We start from the raw sequence: 27151 nt of genomic DNA, 5'->3' as shown, positions 1-27151 counted from the left end.
TTAAAAGTCACAGACCTTTTATTTCAGTCACCGTGGCATAAAAGCAACAGCAGCTCTACAATCCTCTAAACACCCCACTTGTAATACCATGAATAGCTCCCCAGTAACAATATGCTGGAGGGATAGCAACTTATTTTGTTTAAAGCTTATTAAATATTAAATACTCTTTTTAGGCATACATTATTCTTGTCAAGAAAAGAGACAAATCTCTAGTCAAATGGCCCTACGCATCCTCCTCTGAGCTCTCCTGCTCGGAGCTGCCAGCGCCCTGCCACACAGATGCAACTCGTCTCCTACACATTCAAAGGAGAAATGGATATCTGAGGGGTCACAAACATTTAGAGTTTCTTCAAGCATGGGGTATTTGTGCAGCATCGAAGAGCAGGTAACAAGCCCCTTTCCTTTTTTCTTTTTTGCCAGGTGCCAGAATTTTTGTAGTGTCCAGAAAACTGCCAATGTGATTCCTGTGAGCAGTCAACTCACTGGTCGAGAAGGGGCTTGCTTGCTGCTGGAGGCACTTCCACCCAGTGGACACTGTTGGCAAACCACCCCCACCCCCCATCCCATCTTCCTGAGAGAAGGAAATCCAGGAATGGCCATTGCCAACGCTGCCAATTGTGTTTTTTAAAAAGTTCAGTCTTCTTCTGATTTTAGCAAAGAAGTGATTTTAAAAGCACTTGGGAAGCTTGTACCAAAGTCCTCTAAAGTTCTCAGAGAAGAGAGTCATCAGTACATCCTCCTTCAAGTCCGTAACGGAATTCCTGCAAATTGGAGACTCCATAGAAATGGACAAAGGCTGCAGCCACCACAAGCACATGAAAGATCTGATGAGACTGGAACTGTGGAAATGCAAAGGAAGTGTTAAAGAATAGACAGCCACATTTTGCAATCATTCTAGAAAGGCCAAAATGCAACATCATCTTTAGAGAGTCCAAGTTAAAATCACACATTATTACAGTTAATAAGGCCTCTTCTATGCATTATCACAAGGAAGTTCACCCAAAGAAGCCTGTTTACGATTAACCAGTTGGTTCTAACTCTCTATCCAAAAGTGAAGCCTCTCCTGCATAAACTTTTACAAAAGTATGTTGTGGGAAAACCAATCTAGTTATTGGGTCCTAATAAGACACCTGTGGAACATCTGGATCACATATTACAGGGTACACAAAACTGGTGGTCTGGAGTCACTAAAAGTAGTAAGCACTGTCTGGTGTAAAAAAAGGGATCCTTAACAGTACAGAGTAATTTCATGAACAAAAATGCTGAAGCAGCCACCACCGCCAATGTACTTAGATGGCAGTGTCAGAAAGGCCATGACAGGTGACAGACACTAGCAAAGGCCGTACTTACCCAGATGTCAAACTTGCCAGGAAAGAAGCGCTCTGGAATTCGGGCAGCATACAGCCCAGCTCCTGTTATGTACATCACGGCCATAAGAAAAAACCAGCCCATCTGGCCCACAGTGGTGGCTTTTACAAAACCTTCTGCTATGGTGAAATGCATGGTGGGGACCACACCACTCAGTCCCAGTCCCAAGAACACCCCTATAAAAGGAACAGAAAAATCTGTCAGCATTTAAAAGTGCTGAAATAAATAATCTGACACCTCCCCATTTGGCCTGGTTATGTTGCATTTTTTTTAAAGGAAAGAACTCCTGGTCTGATCAAGGTGTCTCCCCTGCCAGGTAAATATATTTTGGGGGGCGTTCTGGAGGGCTAGCAGGGTCCCAGCAACACTAGTGCCAGCATTTCCAGATCCTACTTCTCACACTTTGCATGTGTGGGTGAACCACTGATAAAAACAGGTAGAGCAAAGCAGCCTGTACCATTGCCACAATTAAGGTGGATTTCAGATTTGTCCTTACCTATAATTATTGTTCATTGCATGGTCTTCTATGCAGGCACACAATGGGGCTGGTGCTTTCACAGGCCAGCTGTGGTAAAGATTTCAAAAAGCTTTCTAGTAGTCTAAGAGCGCTTCTCTTCCCTCTGGTGCTTTTCTGCCAAAATAATCATATGACCAGGAGGAGGGGTGCTATTCCCTCAGTTCTTTCCATGCCACTGCTGGAAGCCCCAAGAAACCAAGATTACAGAGAGTTCAGAGCATGGCAGGAGGGAAGGCTGTGTGACTGCACAGAAGACCATGCAATGAACAACAGTTACAGGTAAGTGCAGTCCTGTTTTCATCGTTGTGTGTTCTGTGCAATTCCATATTTGGAGATTAGCAAGATCTCTGAGTGAAGAGGGCGGGTGTGAACCTCTCAGAGGAAGAAATCTTCCCAACAGTTGTTTAGCATCCCGTACTGACCTTCACCCAGAGCTGTCTTACAAAGGAACAGAGAGGTCAATACAAGTTTTCCAACTAAAATATACACAGGGAGGTGGCAAACAAAAACAGCACTCTTCCTGAGAAAGCCAAGATAAGTGAAGTGGCATTGAATGGCCGTGCACTCAAGACTGTGATAGCCTCTACCAACCTGCAAGGATGGGTTATGTGAGGATACTGACCAAGTCTTTTTAGAGCCTGAGCAGCACAAAGCAGCACAAAACTCTGCAGGGCCTATAGGATGGAGCCCTTCTGCCAGGCGTTTGGTTGAGGCTGGGATGGTGAATCGGAGTTACCACCCTGCTTTTTAAGATCAAGCTCCCGGCTATCATCATTTTGGGCATCAGTACAGGCCCAAGGGCTGATCTACAAAGCTGAGCTTTGGGGAGTTCAGGAGGGTTGAAGACTCAGTTTATGAAGTCATCTGTTTGTTATTTGGGTTTTTTTACTGTAATTTTATCGTTTTATTTGTGAACTGTTGTGAGATGGTATTTCTGAGAACAGCAGTATATTAACTAAAATATAAATAAATAAATAAATAAATAAATAAAAAACCCCCAAGAAAAGCCACATTCAAGGTATGTGATTATTTTGGCAGGAATGCACGAGAGGGAGGAGGGGCACTCCTGGCCTACTAGAAAGCTATGGAAATCTTTTCTAAAGCTGGCCCTGTAAATTCCTCATCCCAGTATGGAACTGCATGAATCTAATATGTTGTCCACTATAGGTTGGGGCAACATGGAAATTGAGAGCCTTGAAGTAATGGTGGCTTTAGAACCCAAACTAAAGTCTGTGCTCACTGCACTCCAGATGTTCACCAGCCAAGACCTGACAAGTGGCAAACGACTTAATTCAAACTTGGCATGTTTTCCCAAATTGTCTGTCACCCCTGTTTGGGCTTTAATTTTGCTCATCTCTATACTTCATTCTTTTTTTAGGGTAAAACCAGAAAAGAAATATTACATGTTTTCACTTCCAACAATCCCTTTTATGAAAGTGTGATACAGCTGATCTTTAGTGGCACAAAATGATGCAAGTGTGAACATGTCCAAGAGCTTTTACTCCTGGCAACCCAAAAGATCTCCAAAGTTGAAATACTTTTTTTTTAAGTTTCAACCACTATTTATCTGAAAACTGTAGAGTCATAAATCTCTAGGATTGCATTTTACACCAGCTGAAATCCATCGTACCTGCTCTTGTTTGCCTGTGCTTAGGTGTTGCAAATCTGTCCCACTGTGCAACAATGATTGCTGAGATACCCAGCACACATACAATGGAGAGGTAGATAAGTCGAGGCTGTGGAGAGCAGTAGAAAGAATAGTACAGCCATGGAACAAAACTCCCCATAATTAGCAGAGCGATTCCGGAATAATCCAACCTAGGGGAGGAGGGGAAAACAAAGGACTCAGAGGATGTCTTATGAACTCTGCAACTAGAAATTATTTACAATTGCTTAAAAAGAACCACCAAGGCCTTTTTTAATCTGTTCAATCCTGTTATGCCAACCATCTATGAAAAATGCATTCAAGGTGGTCCACAAAAAATAGTGCAAGCAGATACCATACAAGAAAACAATCAACAATAAAAGAACCCAGCTGCCTATGCTGCTCCACTACTACTGCAGTGAGAAACCTGGGGCTTTATGTGACCAGAGCTTCACCCAAGTGTCATGAACTTTAGCAACAGAAAATGTCATTGTTTTTTAGTGACTTAATTTAATTACCATAGTAAGTGTGGCTTAGTTGGTTCAAAGCTTCATTCTGAAGCAACCAAAAACCTCTCTCCTTCACTTGCCATTAAACTGTTTACCACCAGTGAAATCAGGAGTTTCCTTTTGTGTTCTAACTTCTGTATGTCTCCAAGATGTTAACATGTTAGTGTCCCATTACCTTTGTTTTCATTTATCCCACCACACCCTCTGGTCCCAGTCATTTTGAGTTGATTTGCTCTGGCCCAGTCAAGCAGGAAAAACATGATGGGCCTAGAATGGGAAATTATTTTGGCGAGAAAATCAAGGAACACCATTCTAGGCTCTTCAGCTACATCAGTTGTTGAACTATGATAGTAGCAAATCATAGCCTGAGAACTTTTGCAAAGCCCAGTGGCTATTAAGCTCTGACAAGGCTTCGAAAAATCATACCTAGAACATATTTAGCATCCAGGGGGCACATTTAAGACCAACAAAATTTATTCAAGGTATGAGCTTTCATGTGCACACAATACTGATAATGTATCTGAGGAAGTGTGCATGCACACAAAAGCTCATTCCTTGAAAAACTTTTCTGGTCTTAAAGGTGCTCCTGAACTCTAAATTTGTTCTGCTGCTTCAGACCAACATGGCTACCCACTTGAAGCATACCTAGCTCATACATTTCTTCATATCATATAACAAAAAGGACTTAGTGCTTTAATAAATAAATACCGGAGAAAAAAGCCTGTTGGAACAAAAGTTACATTCAATATAAAAACAGTATTATGTGCAAGAAAGAGCTTGTGGCCATTCAAGACCTTGTCAAATCTTTATGATCCCAACGGACTTACTTGGAAAATGTCCGCGACACCTTTTCGGAATGACAGTAGACTGTATGAAAAAGCCAAGAAAAGCTGAGACACAGCACTGCTCCAAGGAAGAACATTCCAAATACCACCTTTTCCTGAAGAGGGGCCATGAAGTACATATTTGGCCTAAGCATGGTCAAAATTCCCAAGCAAAGAAATAACACGAAGCCTGTAATTGGAATACAGCAGTGTCATGTCAACCAAATTTGTCACAGGAATGAGGTGTTATGATTATTATTCATTAAATTTATAGCCTGCCTTCCTCTGAAAACTCAAGGTGGGTTACATAAAAATATAAATTCCATAAAGTCACATAAAACCCCCTAACCTGTATAACTCCCAAGGTACCAAGATGGCCAGGTCCCTCCTACCTCCCACAGTCATCTAACAAGGGGTGCACTAGAGATTGTATAGCACAGCCTAAGGGGGGCCCACCATTGCTGTCACTGGCCTAGCTTCAACAATAGACCTGGCAGAAAATCTTTGTTTTGCAAACTCCATCAGGGCCCTCAGCCACAGGATCTCCATCTTGGAGGGGTTGAGTTTCAGATGGCTCTGCTCTAACCATCCAACAACGGCTTCCAAACAACCGGCAAATGTATCCGGGGGGGGGGGGGGAGGGGGTCTGGGTAACAATCCATGAGAAGCTAGAGCTGGGTGTCATCCACATACTGATGGCAACCCAGTCCACAGCTCCAGACCAGCTGCCCAAGGAGGCCCATGAAGATGTTAAATAACATGGGGAAGAGTACTGTGCTCTGTGGTACTACATAAGGGAACCCATATGAGCACAACAGAGATTCCTCCCCCCCACCCCCAGCTACCCTCTGTGTCCGGTCCAAAATAATCATAAGGAAATGAGACTCAAGCAAAGTACTAAGCCTGGGACCTCTATTTTTTCCCCTCCCATGTTTGCACCCTGCAAGATGGGACACAACTATCACAGATAAAATGGTGTGTGTAATGCTGACATTTAGGAGCAACATCAATTTGCCACAGTACAAGCACAAGGTCTCAACTAATTTTTTTACAAGCCAAACTCATCTGTACACCAAATGGAACAGTTACTACATACAGATTCATCTACCCATTTTGCAAATCCGAATTTGAAACTACTACATCTGTACAGCTACAAACTTCCAAAGTAGCAAAAAAGGTCTAGTACAACTCTATTTGTTCAGAATGGCACTTTTATCTAGCAACTGCCATCAACAATGAATCTGCTGTTATTTGGCTAAGGTCAATCAAGACTGACAGTGCAGTTGGTACTGTATTGTTTTTAGGCTTAAGGCTATGGTCAATGAAGCTGCATCACTGAAGGAAGGACAGAAAGCTATGTGATTACTTGTTGAGTTTTAGTATATTTTGACTGTGGATATTTTTAAAAAACAGGAATTACCATGAGCTTAATGGGAATGTAGAACATAAATGTTTTTAATTAAAACTAAGAAGACTGGAGTGCCATCATGTTTTACATTATAAGAAGTCCAATTAGGATACCTTATGGAGCATTCCATACAAAAACAGTATTCTGTGCAAGAAAGAGCTTGTGGCCATTCAAATCCTCCGTTTCTATTGCTTCAAGGTAGGGAGAATTCTGTAGCAAAGCTGTTAAGTCTATTATGACGCACACTGTGCCCAGCTATGCTTACGTGGTTTTCAAGGTTCAGTTGCAGGTCTTGCCCCAATCATGCCCTTGCACCCTGCTCTGTTATCTCTGGAGCCTAGTACCTATTCTTCTTTCAAAATATTTTAAGCAGCCTACAGAAATGGTTAACGATCTTTTCCTCTGGGCAGAGTAGGTACTTTTGACATTAAACACTCAGTCTTTATGGGTTTACGGCAGGAAGAACATTTTGGCAGTAAAGCTACCAACAAAAAATTCTCCTGGAAATAATCACAATTCTCCACATCCCAGCACAGGACTAATAGCCAGTTTTGAATGCATGTCCCTTTGTTCTTGAGAAACCAGAAAGAATCCCTGTGCTTGAAATGCCAAAATGGAAGGCAAACACCAAGATGGTTTGCTCATTCTGCCTTCTAAACTAGCTGGATTTCAAGTTACAAAACTCAAGCCTGAACTCTCCCTTAATGTTGTCTTCTGCCACTATTTTTTATCAGGCCTCCTCCCTGTTTGTGCATATATATGAATAATAGAATCATAGAGTTGGAAGGGATACCCATGGTCACCTAGTCCAACCCCTTGCAGAATGCAGAAAATTCACAACTACCCACCTTCCCAAGGTGATCCCAATTCCATGCCCAGATGATGTCTTCCCCCCAAAAAACAGAATCCATGGACAGTCAGTTTTAATTATTTTTAAACACATGTCTGAAAAATTGTTTTAATGTTTGAAATGTTTGCTGCCTTAGGGGTCCTGAGCTGGGTTGAAAGGAAGCATGGAAATGCTTTAAATAGATAAATGAACAGTCATTTATTTATTATTGAATTTATACCCTGCCCCTCCCGACATATCGGCTTGGGGCGACTTACAAAAAAGACCCAATAGCCCAATACAGCAAAACAATACAATCAATACCCCCCAATTAAACATAAAACAGCATTAAAACCACCAAACAGCAACAAGATGGCAGACAAAAATCAGAAAATACTCCCCAATACCCATCCTGCCACCCATATTCCACCAACATGGCATGTGATATAACATAAGGCAATCAGATGTAAATGAACAGTAAGTTATTCAATGCTTGGCAAAATCAGATGTCAAGATAATGAGCAGAACTCTAAACAAAATAAGGCTTTCCCAATTCCTCCCATATAAGAGCAATCCACTGTGCCAGTTTGGTGTAGTGGTTAGGAGTGCGGACTTCTAATCTGGCATGCCAGGTTCGATTCTGCACTCCCCCAGATGCAACCAGTTGGGTGACCTTGGGCTCGCCACGGCACTGATAAAACTGTTCTGACCAAGCAATGATATCACGGCTCTCTCAGCCTCACCCACCCCACAGGGTGTTTTTTGTGGGGAGAGGAATGGGAAGGCTACTGTAAGCCGCTTTGAGCCTCCTTTGGGTAGAGAAAAGCGGCATATAAGAACCAACGTTTACTCTTCTTCTTCTAAAAATGCTGTCCTCAAGGGACCTAAAGGAACACTGGTAGAGCATGGTATGGGAGAGAGAATCCACAAAGAATGCCATGTAGGTAGAAAATAAGCAATGGATCTAACCCACAGGTTTGCTCTATCTTCATACAGTGAGATGATTAAACAGGCCAACATGAGGAGGCCTCTAAGCTTGGAGTACCACATACTCCTGTCTATCAAATTTAACACCTATACACCATAAGGATTATGCCAATCATCTAGCTGGGTATTGCTAATAAAAAATATCACTGTCTGGCAGGATTATTATAGGTGGCACTATCCAGTACAGCAACTGCAACAATTATTTCCAAGCCAACAGACACTTCTTTCAGGCACTATCTCTTCCCCTAGCCCTTCCAGTTTAATAATATACAACCTAAATTTCTACTGCAACTGTGATCTTTCAATTTTTAAAAAAATGTTGAAATGGAAATCTCTATTTCCCAATAGGCTGGTTTACAGTACAGGCCAGTACCCCTGGGATCCAGCCCCAAGTGCCTTGCACACAAAAAAGGCACGTAATTTTTCAAGCATTACTCACTGCCTGTCTAGCAATTACCAGAGAAGCTACTTTTGACCCACTGATTTTATTTTAGATTAAATAAATGAAAAAAGACTGCAGGTTGGAGAAGGTCTGCAGGTCTGATCCCTGTCAAGGTGTGTTCTATATTCAGACTGTTAGAAGAACAAATGAGATCTACCAAATGTATAATAGGTCCTTGAGAAAAAGCTGGGCAGAGTTTTCAGTCTAACTGGTAGAATCTGATATATTGGTACAGGAAGCAGAGGTGTAGACAATTGCATTCATTCTTTATGCTCTTATATCTCGTTCCGGAAGAACTACAGCATAACTAGGTGTTGCTCCCAAGCAAGCAGCTTTCCTGTCACTGAGAATGCATGACTGTTAAATACCCTGGGAGCCTGGGCCACTAGTATCGACAATACATGAAAAATGGCAAGCATTCAGTGGGGAGTACACTATTTGTTCTGAATTTCGGCATGCTCAAGTCAGACTGAAATCTGGAGTACAATGGCATTAATACTCCCAAGTTATGTGATAAAAAAGAAGGCTAATATCAAAGGATATGGTGCAAAAAAGCCTAACACTCAATTCCCTTCCTTGATGTTTGGCAATGGGATCACGTGTATAAGAAAAGAACATATGGCCCTTAGCTGATAAGTAATCTTTACTTGATAAAAGATTTGCCATTTATGGTTCCGGTGAAGAAAGGCATTTTCTCTGTGGAGGTTAGAAGAAGAAGAAAGAAGAAGAAGAGTTGGTTCTTATATGCCGCTCTTCTCTACCCGAAGGAGGCTCAAAGTGGCTTACAGTCACCTTCCCTTTTGTCTCCCCACAATGGACACCCTGTGAGGTGGGTGAGGCTGAGAGAGCCCTGATATCACTGCTCGGTCAGAGCAGTTTTATCAGTGCCGTGGCGAGCCCAAGGTCACCCAGCTGGCTGATGTGGGGGAGTGCAGAATCGAACTCGGCTGGCCAGATTAGAAGTCCACACTCCTAACCACTACACCAAACTGGCAATGAGCATTTTAACAATTCCCCTCCCCTCCTTCTCCAGGCAGAGACTAGGCAGGGAGGGGGAAGTCAGTCCCATTATTCACTCTTATACAGATGCAAATAGGTCTATCTAAAGACATGGTAACGCTCTTTCTATGATTCTATGATCATTCTATGATTCCCTTTCCCCCAAGAAGGAAATGGAGATCTGTAGGACGTTAGACCAGTCAGCCTCCAGGTATAATCTCTATGAAGGATTCCTGAAGATTCTCTAGGGAAGTGGCTTGACCTGGGCAGGTGAAAAAAACTCCTGGCAGCAAGGAAAGAGGTGTCTTTGGTGTAGAGTCCATTAGGGCAGTGGGATCTGAAGCGGGCAGCCATTGGCCATGAGGTCACCTGGAGAGCTTCATATCAGAACTTTTAAAAAATCAGCAGACAAATGTCTTTTCCATCCAGTAATAAACCAGAATGGAGCTATATAAAACCGCCCAGAGCTGCAAAGAAATGGGTGGTATAGAAATCTAAATAAATAAATAAAAAATATATTTCAAAGTATATTTATAGAACTGAGAACTGAATTCCTCTGTAAATACCAAAATGATAACCAACTATATGAGAAATAGAATGCAATGGGCAGTTTTCAGTTTTGAAGGAATTTTCCCCAATGTCAAAGCACCCACATTTTAGTCTACCTTTTAAAATAAGGGGTGCATCTGGTTTCTTTCCCTAGCATGCTGCTGTTAAATCTTTAATAGGTAACAGAAGCAGTAAAATTTGTTCTAATATAATTTTAGATATTAGGTATTTCCAACAAGAAATTTATGCCAAGCTATATTGCAAGCTGCTGTGAAAAGTTCTGTGGTTAGACTGCAAAGTATTAAATGACAGAAACAATTAATATATATATGTAAAACAACTGGCTGAAAATATATTGTTCTCCTGTAACATTATCTCAAAGTACTCCTAGAGCTCCAGAGCTAGAAATGACCAGAAAGTCAGAATTCAGCTCTCTGCACTGAAAAATCTCCCTCCCCAATATTATCCAATGTTTCAACAGCATTAATAATACCCAGGTGGTGGTGGAAAGTGTGTCAAGTCATAGCTGACTTATGGTGATCCCATAGGGATTTCAAGGCAAGAGATGTTCAGAGGTGGTTTGCCATTGCCTGCCTCTGAGCAGCAACCCTAGACTTCCCATCCAAGTACCAACTAGGGCTGACCCTGATTAGCCTCCAATATTGGGCTAGCCTAGGTTATTCAGGTCAGGACTAGCTCCAGGACAAAAAAATTAAAAAGCCACCAAATCTCCCAGTAGAAATTCTTGGCTAACAACAAATCAGAGACTCCAATTTAGAGTGAAGCCTGCCCGACAATTCCCTGGGACGGTGAGCTTTTAACCGTTCTGTGTAAGTCCAGCCCGCCTCCTAACATTACAGTCTGTTTCTCCTGAAGGAAAGGGAAAAAGTCAGTAAAACTTACCTAATAAATGTGTCCAGATGTTGCCTGTTTCAGTGTGTATGCGGAAGATGCTCTTGAAGCAGGCTCTGAAAGACGGCATAGGGGGGCGATGCCCATGCAGCAGGTAATCGTTATCTTTCAGCCAGTCCGGCAGCACATCATAAGGGATAACTCTCCAGCGACCTTCCCAGACCTACGACACATCAAATCATACGATCAACAATTTTTGAAATCCCTTTGGGACTAGAGCAATCATCTGCAGTTATAGCTATTTTACTCTTAGAACTGTTATTGGTCTCTCCTTGATGGGGAGGTTATGATCTTGCCCCTTATCCACAGGCAGATACTTTGGGAGATTTCAGGCTGGGCTTGGTGGCACCAGTAGTTGGTGCAGTAAGTCTTTTTGCTCAAAGCTGTATGCCAATACTATTTTATTACATAGGAAAATGTATTGGGAACCTGTGAGGCACACCTAGCCACAGCTGATTCAGGGGAAATAACCACCTTGTTCAAGCTTACTGAAACTGTTACATGCAGAATATCATTTGCCTGAAAAGAGGTGATGGGAGAAGAGAACAAGGAGAAAAGCCCAAAACAATGACCTGGAAATTCTGCTAACTCAAGCATTAAAGAATACTAGCTCAGACCACTTAAACCAGTTAAGACTCTGCACCAATTACCTTATATACAAATTCCTCCATTTTTTCCATAGCATGATGTGCCTGTAAAGGGAGAGTCAGCACCCGCACCTCCTCCTCTTCCTCCTCTTGGGTTGCTGGACATGGCTGGTCTTGGGCCTGGGAAGAGAGACTCATTAAGCCTGTATACAGGAGACCTTCTGAAGGGTCTGGAGAAATTTGCAAATATTTCTACCTTATGTTGAACTGCACTAATCTGTAATGTGTTAAGTATGTTTGTAAGGAGCAGAAAGGAGCCTCTTGTGGCGCAGAGTGGTAAGGCAGCCGTCTGAAAGCTTTGCCCATGAGGCTGGGAGTTCTATCCCAGCAGCCGGCTCAAGGTTGACTCGGCCTTCCATCCTTCCGAGGTTGGTAAAATGAGTACCCAGCTTGCTGGGGGGTAAACGGTAATGACTGGGGAAGGCACTGGCAAACCACCCCGTATTGAGTCTGCCATGAAAACGCTGGAGGGCGTCACCCCAAGGGTCAGACATGACTCGGTGCTTGCACAGGGGATACCTTTACCTTTACCTTTTTAAGGAGCAGAGCTTTGAACAAGAACCGGGACTACCCCGGAAGAGAAGACAGACCTGGTGGCATTTAGTACTATTTATGATATTTCTATGTTACCTAACAACCAAATTCAAGATATCCTAACAGTTTTTTATTGGAAGATATCATAATGGTCACTATGGTCACTATAATCAATAGAACCATTAAATCAGGAGGAAAAAACTCATCCACATCAAAAGTCTGGCAAAACAGAAATGTTTCCACTACAATCTAAACCCAGAAGGCTAGATATTGGGTACATACAGGGGGGAAATGGCTATCACAAATAGAGCTCCATGACAGGGAGTACAGCCCTTCAATGGCTGTGCTCCTTTCTCTGGAACCGGACCCAGAGGGATGAGTGGGGGATGAGTTATTGTGCCTGTCAACTCCCTTGTGGAGTCCCCCACCCTTTTCAACATTTTTATGCGCCCTCTGGCTGAGCTGGTACAGAGCTTTGGGTTGGGTTGTCATCAGTATGCAGATGACACCCAGCTCTATCTCCTCATGGACAGCCAGCTGGGATCCCCCCTGGAACCATTTGCCAGATGTTTGGAAGCCATAGCTGGATGGCTAGCGCAGAGTCACCTGAAACTCACCCCCCCCCAACATGGAGGTCCTGAGGGTGGGTAGGAAGGAGGCAGGATAGGAAGGTAGCCTGCCAGGCATTTTATCATCTTCATCAGGCGAGGCTAATAGCGCCTTACTTGTCTCCCGAGCACCTGACTACAGAGATCCATGCAATGGTCACCTCCAGCATTGACTTCTGTAACTCACTCTATGTGGGCCTGCCCTTGTCCCTGACCCAGAAACTGCAGGTGGTGCAGAATGCAGCAGCAAGGGTCCTCACTGGAACACCTTGGAGGGCCCATATCCAGCCAGTGCTGAGGCAGCTGAATTGGTTGCCAGTTGCAGTCTGGATCAGGTTCAACCAGGTTCAAGGTGTTGGTTTTAACCTTTAAGACCCTTCGCATTCTGGGACCCACATATCTGAGGGACCGCCTATCACCCTATGCCCGCTGCAGGGCTTTACACTCTAGGGGAGTAACTTGCTGGTGATTCCTGGCCCCCAGGAAGTTTGTTTGGACTTGACGAGGGCCAGGGCCTTTTCGGTTCTGGCCCTGACCTGGTGGAATGAGCTCCCAGAAGAAGAAGAACAGTTGGTTCTGATATGCCGCATTTCTCTACCCGAAGGAGTCTCAAAGCGGCTTACATTCACCTTCCCTTTCTTCTCCCCACAACAGACACCTTGTGAGGGAGGTGAGGCTGAGAGAGCCCTGATATTACTGCTCGGTCAGAACAGCTTTATCTGATCCTTTAGAAGTCCGCACTCCTAACCACTACACCAAACTAGCACTGGTCTATAGAAATTTTATCAGCATTGTCGTTATAAGAGAGAATTCTGTCTGGAGTTGGGAGGACTATGCTCTCAAAATAAACAATCATTTACTTATTTATGAATTGTTACTCTATTTCTCTTCTCAATGGGGACCCAAAACTGTTTACAAAAATGTAGTTTGAATAGATTTAAATTGCCTTTTTGTCCATTTAAGTTAACAGGAACAAAGAGAATTCTGTCTCCATACAATGCCAAAGGCTGAGACCATGGGTTAAGCTAAGAATGCTTTTTCTAAAACAGTAAAGGTATTTCAGCTAACTATGAGAAATGTATGAAGGTTCTACTCAGTTTTAAATCAGTATTTTCTTACAGCAACCAATTAGGGAGAACTCTTCCTGTGGGCTCAAACTGGGGCTTTCTTGTGTATTTCAAACTGCCCAAGACAGCCCCAGCTGAGCTGTGGGGAGAGTTCTCCCTAAAGGATCAGCTGCTTTGCAGGCTCTTTTAAGCAATCCAGTTTAAACCAAACTGACCAAGAGAGCCCCAGCTGTTACGTGGGCTGTCTCCTGAATCTGCTTTAAACACCCCCTGTTTAAAGGAACTGCAGAAGAAAGCCTGAAAACAGCTGAGTGACGGGATCAATCTTTTCCAGCCCCACAGCTGTCTTTCAGGTTTTGCTGGTAATTCAAATATATCTAGGATTGGTTCAGATTTCCCCCCCAGTTCTCCCAAAAAATTTCAGATACATTTTGGATGCCAAAATATGCCCGGAAAAAAAACGGCAACAGATTAAGTATTTTAAGATCAGGTAGATCTGAATGCCCACCCCTCACTCTCACCTACCTCACTGCCAATTTCAGACATCTACCAGGGTGGTGTAATGGTTTGCGTCTCATGCTCTGGGTCTGGAAGGCCTGGGTTCAAATCTTTACTCTGTCATGAAACTTGTATGATGACCTTGGGCCAATCACCTTCCTAATCTACCTCACAGATTTCTTGTAAAGATAAAATGAAGTAAGGCAGAAGATCATACACCACTCTGAACACTTTGGAGGAAAGGTGGGATAAACGCAAGGTGGCGGAAACTATATAAACGCAAAAACAATTCTTTAGCACATCTGCCAGAATGACTGAAAAGGGAAAAAAATGAGGCAAATCTCACTGGCATACTGGTGACTCATAACACCTCCTGTCCATCTCTTCTAGTAATTTCAAGTAAATATTAAATTAAAGACCCACCACAGCAAGACTACTAGAAGCCAAGCAGCTGTCCCTAAGCACTTTTATGGAACAGGTCTGCTACGACCAGTGGTTTCATCCTGGGCTGTTATCTAACCAGCGAGCAGCTGGTGTGAGGGAGGGAAGGTAGGTTGCTAGGTGGGTGAGCGGGCACTTTAAAGGTCACTGCATGTGAAAATGAACAACCAATGAGTTCATGTTCAGTGGGGAGAGGGAGATTTCATTATTTTTTACTGTGTTTGCCTGTGCTTATATCTTTGGTACCCGGTATTACATTTTACAACACACATAGATCTCCTAACAAATGAGACTGACATTGTTGTGCTAGACATAAGAGAACTTCAGAGTGCAGTACCCCAATACCTGTTCTGATTAGTCCAAAATTATTCTGTGTACAGAAAACAATAAAAAGGCACAAGAGAATCAGCAGAGTTGCAATCCTGATTTTCGGCCTAGTCAAAGTCAGTCAGGACAAGACAGACAGTTCCAGTACTAAAACAAGTTTGGAAGTCAGATTGAAATAAATCTAGATAATCCCAGGAAGTCTAGAGCTTTGTGGCTCCCACCCACTGGAGTCACAAACGGAGGCTAAGTGCATCAGTATTTGATTCACACACAACCTTCTTCCTGGTCAGCTAACTGTCTGCAGCTCAATTTCTGGCCTATGCATGACATGAGCAGTCATGTGCTCTGGTCGAGATTCTTTGACCTCAGTCTGAGACTTTTAAAAGGAAAAGATTTTTATTTACCAAAATACAATCTCAAGTCACTAGATCACAGTGACATTAGAAAACTGTATTAACACATTATAGGGTACTACAGAACTAAGAAAAGGACATCAAGCATATCACTTGGTATTCCCTTTCCTGAACTTAAACTTTGGACAAAAATAGAGCAGGGGTAGTCAACCTGTGGTCCTCCAGATGCTCATGGACTACAATTCCCAGGAGCCCCTGCCAGCATATGGTCCAACTGAGGACAGCATTTGCTGGCAGTGGCTCCTGGGAATTGTAGTCCATGAGCATCTGGAGGACCACAGGTTGACTACCCCTGAAATAGAGGATGATCAAGACAGACTTCACTCCATTGCTCCCTGTTTACCAGACTGTGGCTTGTGTACTTCTGACAGGATGTCCAGATCTTATAATTTTTCCTGACCTAGTGGGGCATGTGTGTCACTTCAAACTATCATGAAAACGGGAGTAGATACCCAAGTATTACTTTTCTCCAACAAATTAAGAAGCATGTCCCAAACCTTTATGGTCCAACTGAGGACATCCGAATAGCTATCTATCTTGTCCGTTTCTGGTAGCTGAGCAATTCGCTTTCTCCATTCTAGCTGTCTCCATAAAGGAAACAAAGACAGGACTCAGAGCAACTCCAAGTTGTTTAGTAAAATACAGAAGAAAATCCACCCCAAAGCTAGAGATGTTTTCACTCAACAGCTTTACACAGATATCAAACTGCACTGATAACACCAAGCCTTGCAGTACTGCACAGATGAAAACCTAAGGAGATGAAATAACACCTTCGAGAGAGCCTTGTATGTACAATAATGAATGAATAGCTAGATCATTTTTTTGTAAAGCCCACGGAGAACTTTCCCAAAATTATTCTAAGCAAACCAAAATAATAATGTAGTTTACCATTATCAAAAGCTACTGAGAGGCCCACCGGGAAAGGAAGCTCCTTCAATGACTGCCCACACATGCAGCATTACAGTCAAATGCCAACACAGCAGTAATCCCTGATTTGCTGGAATTCAGAGCAAGGATTAAAGCATAGGCTTTTCCTTCTTAGAAGTAAGAGGACGCCCAAATTGGCAACTTGATTTCCCATCCTGGCTGGAACCCAGGAAACAAATTAGGAGGCAGCCAAAGCAGGAAAGCAAGGACAGGCCTCCTTTTCATCATCTATTTGCTTCCTTTTAACAGTGTAGACTTTGTGTTTCTCATTTCAAAGTTCTACACTTTCAGCATAAGGAAGAAAACAAATTAGTCCTTGACTGCAAAGAGAAGCGATACTACTAGGGAAAAAAAACAAATCTTGAAGTGTATTGTTTGAACAGTCAGTTCTACAAGCTAGTTTACAGAGCAGGAGAGGTGACAGACATGCAGTATAATAAAGCACAGAAATCTCTCTTGCAATATATGCAAGAGGGTGAAAAACAGTTTAGTTCCAGGTGTTGTAAGTCCCAGAGTCAGTCTAATATATATGTCTTGGATCAAGAAGAGTTGGGTTCAAAGTCTCACTCAGCTATGAAGGTCTGAATTAAATGTTGTCTTTTAACCTAATGTATCCCTTTAGACTATTGCAAGAATAACATGGAGTTATTCCCATGAATATTGCAGGACTCAAATGTGATAAGTAAATGTGTTGATGTATATGGTCCAGCAAAGTGGAGAAAATGAAGGTCAAACCTAAAAATTACACAAGCTCCTGTTCTCTTGGCAGAGATTACAGCTGCAAAGCTGCTAACAAGATTCACCAGTATACTTATGGCTATTCTACAAGGACACTGTAAGAACCTTAATACTTGACCAGAGCTCTGGGAACTTGTTTAGAAAAAAATAGCACTCCACAAGAAGTCCTCCCCATCACATATTCAGGCAGAGTTCTCTAAAAACAGGAGGACTTGCCTACTCATCTCCCCCCCCCCCTGAAAAAATTGACTATTTCCCAAAGGAACTCTGCTGCAATGAATCCTATCAAGTTTGTATGATCTGAGCACGTTACAACAAAGTGATTTGAATAAGCAGATATCTACATAAATGGTTTAACACAGTTCCCTGACAGAAAACTACTTACATTGCATGAATTAGTTGCCACTTGGTCTCCTTTCTCCTCTAACAGGGGTCCAAGTTCAGCCAGTTCCACATCTTCCCTGTCTCTGCCATTATTTGAAGGTCCATTTCCTTGACTGGTTACTGATCCTTTACGGGACGACATCTGGTCCAAGCACAGACACCAGACCTGTACTTCTGCAAAAGCAGAACACCAGACTTCTCTAGCACCCTTATGAATTCTCACTAGGAAGAAGAAAATGTTACTTTGCAGACCAGTTTGTTTCTTAATATATTTGCAACCTAGATACATAGTAGTCATTCCTTCCTAGTAAACCCAAGAATCTTCCAAATAGTATTTTCCATTTACTTAACTTAACAAATCTTAAGAAATTAAGATATGTTTCAATTAGATCCACCTAGGTTTGCACAAGATGAGGAACAGGTTCTGAAGCAAACAAAGCTATTACATTGTTTACAGATGCTCACACCATGCTAGCATGGTGTAGCCGCAGGGAAGGGCGGTATAGAAATCTAAATAAATAACCAAAGGAATTTCTCCCTATGTGAATATGAAGGAATACTAAGCTGCTGCTTGCTTTTTTGTAAGTTTTTAAAAATTAAAAACAATCAACACTTTTGCCCAGATAATCAGAGGAACATTTTAAATCAGAAGATTCGTATTGGAGGAATATAACCAATCAGTTATAAACATTAGAACAGCACTCACTTTCAAAGCACAAGAGGCTGTCAGCCAGCCCGGCTTGATTCAGGTCACCTATGACTATACATATCATTCCAAATGATTCTTCAAGAGATTCAAATACAAGATTCTACTAAGTCCAAATAATCTATTATTCAACCCCCTCCCAAAAACTATGTAATGAATCTAATCTGGACCTTAATTTGATTCATACAGAAGGTGATAGATAAAGACATGTTTCATATACTGGGGTGGGAGAGGGAATCAGCATAAACCAGTTATTCACATATGTAGCCACAAAAACAAAAGCTATACATTCCTACTTGCAAGAATGAAAACTGTTCTGCTCATGCACAGGCGGGTGACAGGCAGCTTTCCCTGGGCTGTATTCTCTCATAAAGCTGCTCCAGAAGTCAGAATGATATATGATGTGGAATGGAAAGATGTAGCCAGTAAGGAATATCAGTAATAGTACCATCACCTCCTGTGTTCAGCAGAGTGAGAGTTTTCATCAAAGCTGTAACAGGCTAGAACAGTGGGAGGCAACGATAACAGATTATGGGGAAAGCTGCACTGAATAGGAAACAGGTATACTAAAATGACTGTTAACTTTAAATTGATTGACTGCTGGACCTCAGGCTAAAATAGACTGCAAAATTCTGGGATTTCAAAACATAAGTCATTGAGGTCTGCATACTTAGCAGCAAACACTTGCAAACTAGCTCTCAGCAGCTTTGCAATGTAATATATGCAGAATTTCACCAATCTAAGCCCACTGCAGTCAGTTTGTTTAGACTGGAATGACTCTTAAGATTGCACTGTGATTGCTGCCCTAAGTCATGGGCAGGGTTAAGAAGACAAAACACATGATTGAGAACATCAGCCCTGCTCATCAGTTTCAAAGAACTTATTTAGGTACACTACCTCAAAGGGAAGAACAACAAAAACACATTCATAATAGTATGTTGAAAGGACCACTGTTTGGACATAGATGCTAAGAATGAATCATAACATAATGAAAACTTGGAAAATAATTTGTTACCTGCTGATTGTTACGAGAAAATTATGTACTTTGCAGGATACCAGCTCACACTTCCACCCAGCTTTCCATTCCAGCTCTGCAAAGCCTAGAAGTAGGAATTCCACAGTTTAGAAATTGTCTAACAAATATTCAAAACTGTCCCATCCACAGTTGGCTAAGGATCAGCTGCAACTATCCATGAATACTTCCTTAACATAGCTTTTTATGCAGCTTTGTTCTCTGTAATAAAAGGGGGAACTACTGCCTCTTCCAAAACTTGTAGAAAGCTTCTGGGGGGGGGGGGAATCCAAATCTAATTTTTTTTTCTCATGCCAATTTTTATTGTATACTGTCACCTTAGAAAAGGTGGCAAATATATTTGCCATGTATGTAACAGAATCATGTGCACACTTTTTACAGCAGAATCGTTTTTCCATAGTTGTTCACAATGATCCACCCTCCCTACCGTATACCTGTGCACACACAAGTTGCACAGAGCCTTCTTATTTATCAGGCTAAATGACTGAAATATGGCTGGATAATACTATGTCTGCCTCAAGTAACATCCAAAACTGCATACCCCAGCCCACATAATACCTTTTTATTAGGATCAGCCAAATGACACATAACAATGTATGACCTTCACTAGAACTCATCATGAGGCTGCATGATACGAAAGCACAAAATTAAAACACTTAGAAAGAGAAAGCAAAATTCCTCAGAGCGAAACTTGCTCATACTGCTTCTAATAATGCAGTTTTCAAGCTACATCCAGCTCTTACAGGCAACCCCCCCCCCCCCAATAAAATGAGTTCAGGCATCCACACACATGAAATCCCAGGCTCTTGGTCACTTGCAGCCAAGAAGTCAAGGAGTACCCAAGGGGCTGAGGACCTGAATATGGTGCCACTTCTGGAATCATGGAGTTCCATGATGGTTCATGGGCAGATACATTTCCAGTTTGGCTCAACTTAATCGAAACATTTACAGAACGTCAAAGCAACAACTTGGAAGGCATGCAGGGAGGGTCCCGAGGTAGGTCCCCTGCAACCTTGATGTCTCTAGCTTGCACAGAATCTGTTCTATACATTGCCGAGCCTAATTTTGAGAGGCGCAGGTTCATGAGTATACAGAATTGATTCTATACAAGCTAGACACCAAATTCCCAAGGGATTTCTAGGTGACTTTCCTCTACCTGCCCTCCAAGCCTCACGTGGACTGGATTTACAGGGCCTGAGCTATTCCCCCCCCCAAAAAAAAGCAGGTGCCCCCAGGAAAATGTTTTCTGGGGAAATGGCAAGCATAGTCAGTCAGAGATCACTTACAGGTTTGGTGTCTCTAACATGCCAGGGTCCACAAACCATGGACTAAACGGTATTTCCCCAATTTGTGCCCATCCCTTATGGTAACTGATGCATTTGTAGGACTCTAGAATACTTGACTCCAGGGACAGCAAACAGGGTTGCTTGCCTATTCCCTATTTCAACCCACCTTTATGGAGCTGGGGACTGAATTGGGAAGGGTGATGACCAGGACGTCATCATCAGAGAATGTAGGCTGAATATGACAATATGCTGTAATGCTTATTGGGATGGCTGCTACGTTGTGGCAGTAGAAAGAGACACAATACTTTCCTACTACCATTGTACCAGATAAGTCACACCCATTACTTAGGATATTCTGTGAATATCTGATTCTTTGGTAGGAGTTTCAATGATAGTAAGAATTGCTATCAGCTACAATAACACCAGCAGAGTGTTCTGCTGATAAAAACTCTCCAATTTGCTCTGGCTTTTATGACAGTTTTGGAATTGCTTAGCAGTATAAGCATCAGCAGTACCATATGGACCTTCTATGGATAGTTTTAGTTTAGCTATGCTGGTGCTGCTAAACCTCTGGATGTTATAAAGGCATACGCCTGGGCTCTTTGTCAATCCTGGCTGATAAAATCTTGTGACAAGATGAGTCTCTAACCAAGATCAATACTTTTGTCTGAGGCAGATTTTCTGTGGGAGGATGTTTTTCATCCTCTATTAAATAAGCCACCTTTTGACACAAAGAATGTGGCTAATGATATGCAGATTAAATATATCTTTATGTTTATCTGCCTTTCATCGTTTTAAATCCAGTTTCAGACCAGGTTGCGTAACAGAGATGACACAGGTTGCTCCGTTGGATGATCTCCAAATACATGCGGAGAGTATTCCTTTTTGTTCACATTGCTTTGGGTTGGATCCAATCTGCTATTCAGTTGGTTAAAAAAAAGAGGGAAGGGTCCCCTTTGACCACTCAAAATGGTTATACTGAAGATCATGGAATCTGTATGTACAAAAGCTACATGGCAGTAAAGTACAGAGAATTGTAGTAACTGTAGTAAAGAGGAGAACTGGATGAGACTGAACAACCTGTGATCTTCCAAGACCTTCTAAGACAACTGAATTTGGAAGCAACTGGAAATTGATTACAGGGAAAATGCTGGAGTGGTTTAAATTGTCTACCTAATGAAATTTAGGAAGCTGAAGTGAGGACCCACAAACAACTTCTAGGGATTTAGCCCCAAGTATCTCATAAGGTTCTGCGTTATCACACATGCTTTCTAATATTTATACAAAGCCTTTGAATGAGATGCTACTTATAAACACAAAAAAAACCAAAAGATTTTCAATGTTATCTGGTGCAAAATTATTTTAAGTTGGGGGAAAAGAAAACAGGTTGGAGATACTTTGCAAATAGGTTCCCTATGTAGGGAAGTGTTTTTGCCAAAGACTATGCCAAGGAGTTATTTATTGAATCTGGACACAACACAAAATGGAAAAAAAGAGACTATACTTTTTTAAGCAGGCAAGAACAGCACAGATATTTTCACCTCAGTTAGCAGGTGAATAATGATATCCTGTGCTTTCAATTAGCCCCAATTAGCAAGCAAATTACAAGTATTAGTATAGATAAGCACAATACCCAGTAAGATTGCTTCTATCTCTTAGCCACTATCAAGTATTGTTCAGTGGGGCAAAATATCATATGGCTGAATCTTTCACACCTTAAGGTGTCTTGTGTTAGAGCAGCCAATGGGAGTGGGAGGAAAGGAGCAGAAGGCAGTGAAGGGGCTTGGAGGGGTTTTCCTTACTGTACTCCGAAGTGTGAGGGAACAATTGGAAGCCACTCAGAAGATGAAATAGCTGCTCTTTCCAATGTTCCCTTATGTCAATACTTTAGATCAAAGCTTAAGAGTTAGTGCGGTGTTGTGGTTAAGAACGGTGGACTGGAGAACCAAGTTTGATTCCCCACTCTTCCACATGCAGCCAGCTGGGTGACCTTGGCCTAATCAAAGTTCTCTCAGAATTCTCTCAGCCTCACCTACCTCCCAAGGTGCCTGTTGTGGGGAGAGGAAGATGATTGTAACTGGCTTTGAGACTCCAGAAGGTAGAGAAAAGTAGGGTATAAAAAGCCAACTCTTCTTGTTTGTCATTCTATATGCAGGAAAGTTAGAACAGCCTCTTGCCCATGTGTGATTTTACTTTGATTTTATATTTTATTGTGAACCGCCGTGAGACCTTTTGGTGAACGGCAGTATATAAATCCAATTATAAATAAAAAATAAATAAAATACTTAGGCCTCTTCTTTGGTACTTTCCCACACTGTGGACTGATCTTCCTGACTATTCCAAGAAACATTCTCTCTGCTAAACTTTCAAGGCTGTATAATAAAGGAAGGCCTTCCCAGGCTAATGACTGAACTACCTGTAGATGTTATTAGCAGGTGATTTTATGGGGAACACTCATTCTAAAGTTTTAAGGTTGTTTTTAATGCTTTTGCCCTCTATTTTTAAATGCCATCATAAGCTCCTTTGATCATGACTGGAGAAATGCAGGTTAAAAGTGCCCTAGGCAAAGAAACAGCTCAAAGGGAATCTGAGGTTTCCAAACTGTTTGCTTTCAAGGACCATTTCCTACACTTTTTTTCAGCCAAAAAATAAGACTCTGTGATGTATTTTAAGGCAAACAGTTCACACACAGCATTGGCTAGACCTGCTGGGCTTCGCTGTTGCCCTGTATGAACTGCAGTCTACAACACACCATACACATGCCTGCGGCTACCCACTGCGGGTAGGTTTGGTAGGCTAAATAGTCTACCAAGACTGGGTTTTCTCAAAAGGAATCCCTGAGAAACATTGGAAGAACAACAGAGATCACCAGAATGCAATTAAAAAAAAAACATTACAGCATCCATTGCAGTAGTTTCATAACAGTCTACCTTTACTCAAATAAAGCAAAATATAGTGTAAGGTTTTTAATACTGGCTAAAGTGAAGGTAGTACTATATTGAAATTGCTAGAGCCTGTTTAATTTTATGAACTCCCTCACATGCTTAAAACATGCTGCTACAACACATTATAAACTATTTACAAAATAAACACAGATGTATTATATTATTATTTAGATTTATTGACCATCCCTCCCTGAGGACAGGCTTGGAGCAGCTAACAATAACAAAACATATACAAAGTAACTATAAAAATGTTTAGGAAGGGCAATAAATATTTAGTCGGCGTTGGCGTTCTATCAGGCTTCAGATGGTAGGGAGGTGGAGAGGAAGGAGACGTGCCCTTTCTAATGTCATGCTGTGCGTAAATCGGCCTTAACCCTATGTCTGGTGGAAGACTGCTATCTTGCAGGCTCTTTGTAACTGTGACAGCTTTAATAGGGCCCAGATTTCAGCTGGCAACTTGTTCCACCAAGCTGGAGTAGGCCTGAGAAGGCCCTGGCTGTGATCGAGGCTAATCATACTTATTTGGGGATGGGGATCACCAGTAGGTTGGAATTTGCAAAGCAGAACACTTTTGGGGGGACACATTTGGAGAGGCGGTCCCTCAGGTACACAGGTCCCAGACCTCATAAGGCTTTAAAGGTTAAAACCAATATCTATACCACTATGGTGTAGTGGTTAGGAGTGTGGACTTCTAATCTGGCGAACCAGGTTCGATTCTGCACTCCCCCACATGCAGCCACAGCTGGGTGACCTTGGGCTTGCCACAGTACTGATAAAGCTGTTCTGACCAAGCAGTGATATCAGGGCTCTCTCAGCCTTACCTACCTCACAGGGTGCCTGTTGTGGAGAAAGAGAAGGGAAGGCGACTGTAAGCAGCTTTGAGACTCCTCTGGGTAGAGAAAAGTGGCATATAAGAACCAACTCTTCTACTACTTAAACTTGATCCAGAATTCATCCGGTAACCAATGCAGCTATTGGAGGGCTAATTGAATATGCACCCTCCATTTCAAGCCTATTCAGGGAAACGTGGATTAATTTCCTTTATTTTGTTGCCCATGAAAAAAGCTCTACCATAAAATTGTTTTCTTTTAGCTTCTCCAATGCAAAACCAAAGGAACTAAATAAAGATCTCCCACTCAAAAACCATCCAGTGGGCTATTACAAAAGAGGCATCTTCAGTGAGAAATCATTCTTGTCTTGTATTACAGCACGAACAATTTTTTGTACTCTCCTTTCCTGAACAGCTTAGCTATCCAGTTGGGGGGGGGGGGGACTAAAGCCTTACATTCCTGGGCTCTAAATAACTCTAATTGCCTCTTGAAACCAATCTGATCTCAAATTACAGATTCAAGCAACACTAAACTTTGAGGACACTTGAAATCTAGCCTGTCATTTTACAATAGCTACCAGTCTGTATCCTCAAGTTAATAGATGGTTCTTGTTTCCCAGAATAGCTTTAAAGAATACCTTATGAAAAATGGAGCAGAAATCACTCTCCTGAAGCACTCAGTGCAATAGTAGAAAGAGTAAAAGATATAACACTATAGGATGGGCATTTTTTCTAGTGCTACTTTCCATGATCTAACTATGGCATTCTATTCTCTTCTCGAGGCATTATTTTCGAGACTGTAAATACATGTTCCTCAGAAGCAATACGAAAGCCACCATCAATTATTCTCCCCTAACTCTGGCTTACATCCATGCACTACACCTTAATCAATAGCCATGGAACAAAAATAGTGTTCTGGTTTAACAGTACCTCTATATGTGCCTCTTCAGCTTGAAAAATAAAATCATTTATGTGGTTCATATTTTTCTGCTTTCCTATGAACTAGTCTTATCTGAGGACTTCTTCATTACTTGAGCCACAATCCTTGGTGCCCTCAGCTTCCCATTCTGCTATACAGGCTGAAACTTGCAACACAACAGAGGCAACACAGAACCCAGAATACCGCTCATGTGTTTTGCAACTATGCGAAACTGCTAGCTTCCTCATCCGTTTAGCCAAATGTCCCAATCACCACCAACTGACCGAGCATTTCCTCTGCAAATGCAGAAACACAGCCAGGAAAAACACTTCTCCCTCCCTTTCCCCCCCCCCTGAGATGGTCAGGCACACAGGCAGATAATGAGGTGACATAACCATTACAATACCAGCTCCCAAAAGGGAAGGCATGTGGATCAACCACGGGTCTGTAAAATAAAAAATAAGCGGAGGACAGCATCCAGAGAAGTGCTTCTAATGGGGGAGCGGGAAAGCAGCCGAGGCAAGGGAGGGTTACCTGTGGATATTGCATGTCGGCTCTCATCGATCCCTTTCAGAGAGGGCTAAAGGAGGGGCGTGCGCGGGCGGTCAGAGCACCGCCTTCCCCAAGCAGAGCAGAAGCCTAACATGCCATACTTTCGGCTGCAGCTAATTGTGCTCCTATAAGCTTCTTATCCCCAGGATTAGAGACAGGCACAAAGTGAGCGGCACGGGGATAATATCGGCCGCCCGCGGGTTCGGCCAGCGACATCGCTGGGCCAAGGAACGCCACTCACGAGCCCCGGCCTCTGCTTGCCAGCCAGCCAGCCAGCACCGAGGCAGGGCGACGCGGGGGCCCACAGACGCCGCCCCTCTCTGGCCGACTGACGGTCCCGGCCCGAGGGCGGCCGCTGCATCAAACCCGAGCCCAGAGCGGCGACGCTCCCCGCCCCCTGCCCAGGCGCGGGGCGACGCAGGCAAGGCGGCCGCCGGGGGAAGCGAGAGCGGCGGAGACACGCGGCGCCAACACCTACCGGACTGCCCTCGTCGCTACATCCCGCGCAGACAGGAGCGAGCACCACCGGCGGCGTCTCCAACACTCAGCCGCCGTAACTGCACCGGAAACACCCTCACTCAGAGGCCACTTCCGGTTTGGGATCCCACGGTCACGTGACGGTGCGGCAGCGACACTTCCGGAAGTGGCTGGGGGGGGGACATAGATGGTTGGGGCGGAAGGAGGGAGGGAAGAGTTCTCTCTCCTGACTGCAAGTGATCCTTCGCGTGGGAAAGTGTGCGTGCTCACGAAAGCGCGCGCCTTGAATAGCTCTTTGCTGGTCTTGAAGGGGCCACTGGACTCCAGTTTAGTTGTGCCGCTTCAGGCCAACACGGCTGCCCACCTGAATCCTTCGTATGGGGTTAAAGCTGGCAGCGTTGGGCTTCGTTTTCGGCTCAGGTCGCTTTCTGACCCGATTCGCTGATGCCATAGAGAAACTCTATAAGCTTGTTCATGGGAAGTGATGGTGTGTTTGTGTGCGTCAGCCGGCTTGGTGACTGCTGCCCTTCACTGTCAGCCTTAATGTGAAATTCGTTTCGATGTCCAGCTTTTGGCGCTTTCTGCTTCAACCTTCATCAGCAGTTATTTCACGTTTCTGCCAGTAATACGGTGTCATCTGCATATCTCAAATTGTTAATGTTTCTTTCACCAGTTTTCACCTTCATCTAAATCTAACCCAGTTTGCCTTATGATACGTTCTGCACAGATATTGAAGAGAGAGGGAAATAAAATACATTCTTGTCTTGACACCTTTTCTAATTGGAAACCATTCTGTTTCTCCATACTCTATCCTAACAGTAGCCTCTTGTC

General features: G+C 42.9%; 2 protein-coding genes across 6 annotated transcripts in view; one reads left to right on the top strand and one right to left on the bottom strand.

Annotated features, from left to right (window-relative positions):
- On the bottom strand, positions 1-26468 carry ADIPOR1 (adiponectin receptor 1). 5 transcript variants are annotated; one of them, XM_077335136.1, is made up of 10 exons: positions 26322-26468; positions 19295-19379; positions 18576-18779; positions 17575-17795; positions 11640-11756; positions 10981-11152; positions 4867-5053; positions 3516-3703; positions 1351-1544; positions 1-839 (listed from the first exon to the last, which is right to left on the bottom strand). In XM_077335136.1, exons 3-10 carry the CDS (start codon positions 18601-18603, stop codon positions 711-713), a joined length of 1236 nt encoding a protein of 411 aa, XP_077191251.1. In that variant the 5' UTR covers positions 18604-18779; positions 19295-19379; positions 26322-26468; the 3' UTR covers positions 1-710. The 5 variants fall into 5 exon arrangements, with proteins under 5 accessions (XP_077191251.1, XP_077191252.1, XP_077191253.1 ...); XM_077335137.1 differs by having other exon boundaries at positions 17575-17747; XM_077335138.1 differs by lacking the exon at positions 18576-18779.
- LOC143836179 (tetraspanin-18-like) overlaps positions 1655-27151 on the top strand; it is a 42447-nt gene continuing 16950 nt past the window's right edge. Inside the window, exon 1 of the mRNA XM_077335143.1 lies at positions 1655-2164. The gene's annotated coding sequence lies outside the window, so the exon portion shown is untranslated. The remainder of the gene's footprint in view (positions 2165-27151) is intronic.

Source organism: Paroedura picta, chromosome 4 (genome assembly GCF_049243985.1).
Source record: "Paroedura picta isolate Pp20150507F chromosome 4, Ppicta_v3.0, whole genome shotgun sequence".
NCBI classification, from domain to species: domain Eukaryota; kingdom Metazoa; phylum Chordata; class Lepidosauria; order Squamata; family Gekkonidae; genus Paroedura; species Paroedura picta.
Note: the sequence above shows the minus strand (reverse complement) of the source record. Positions and strands in the feature narration are given on the sequence as shown.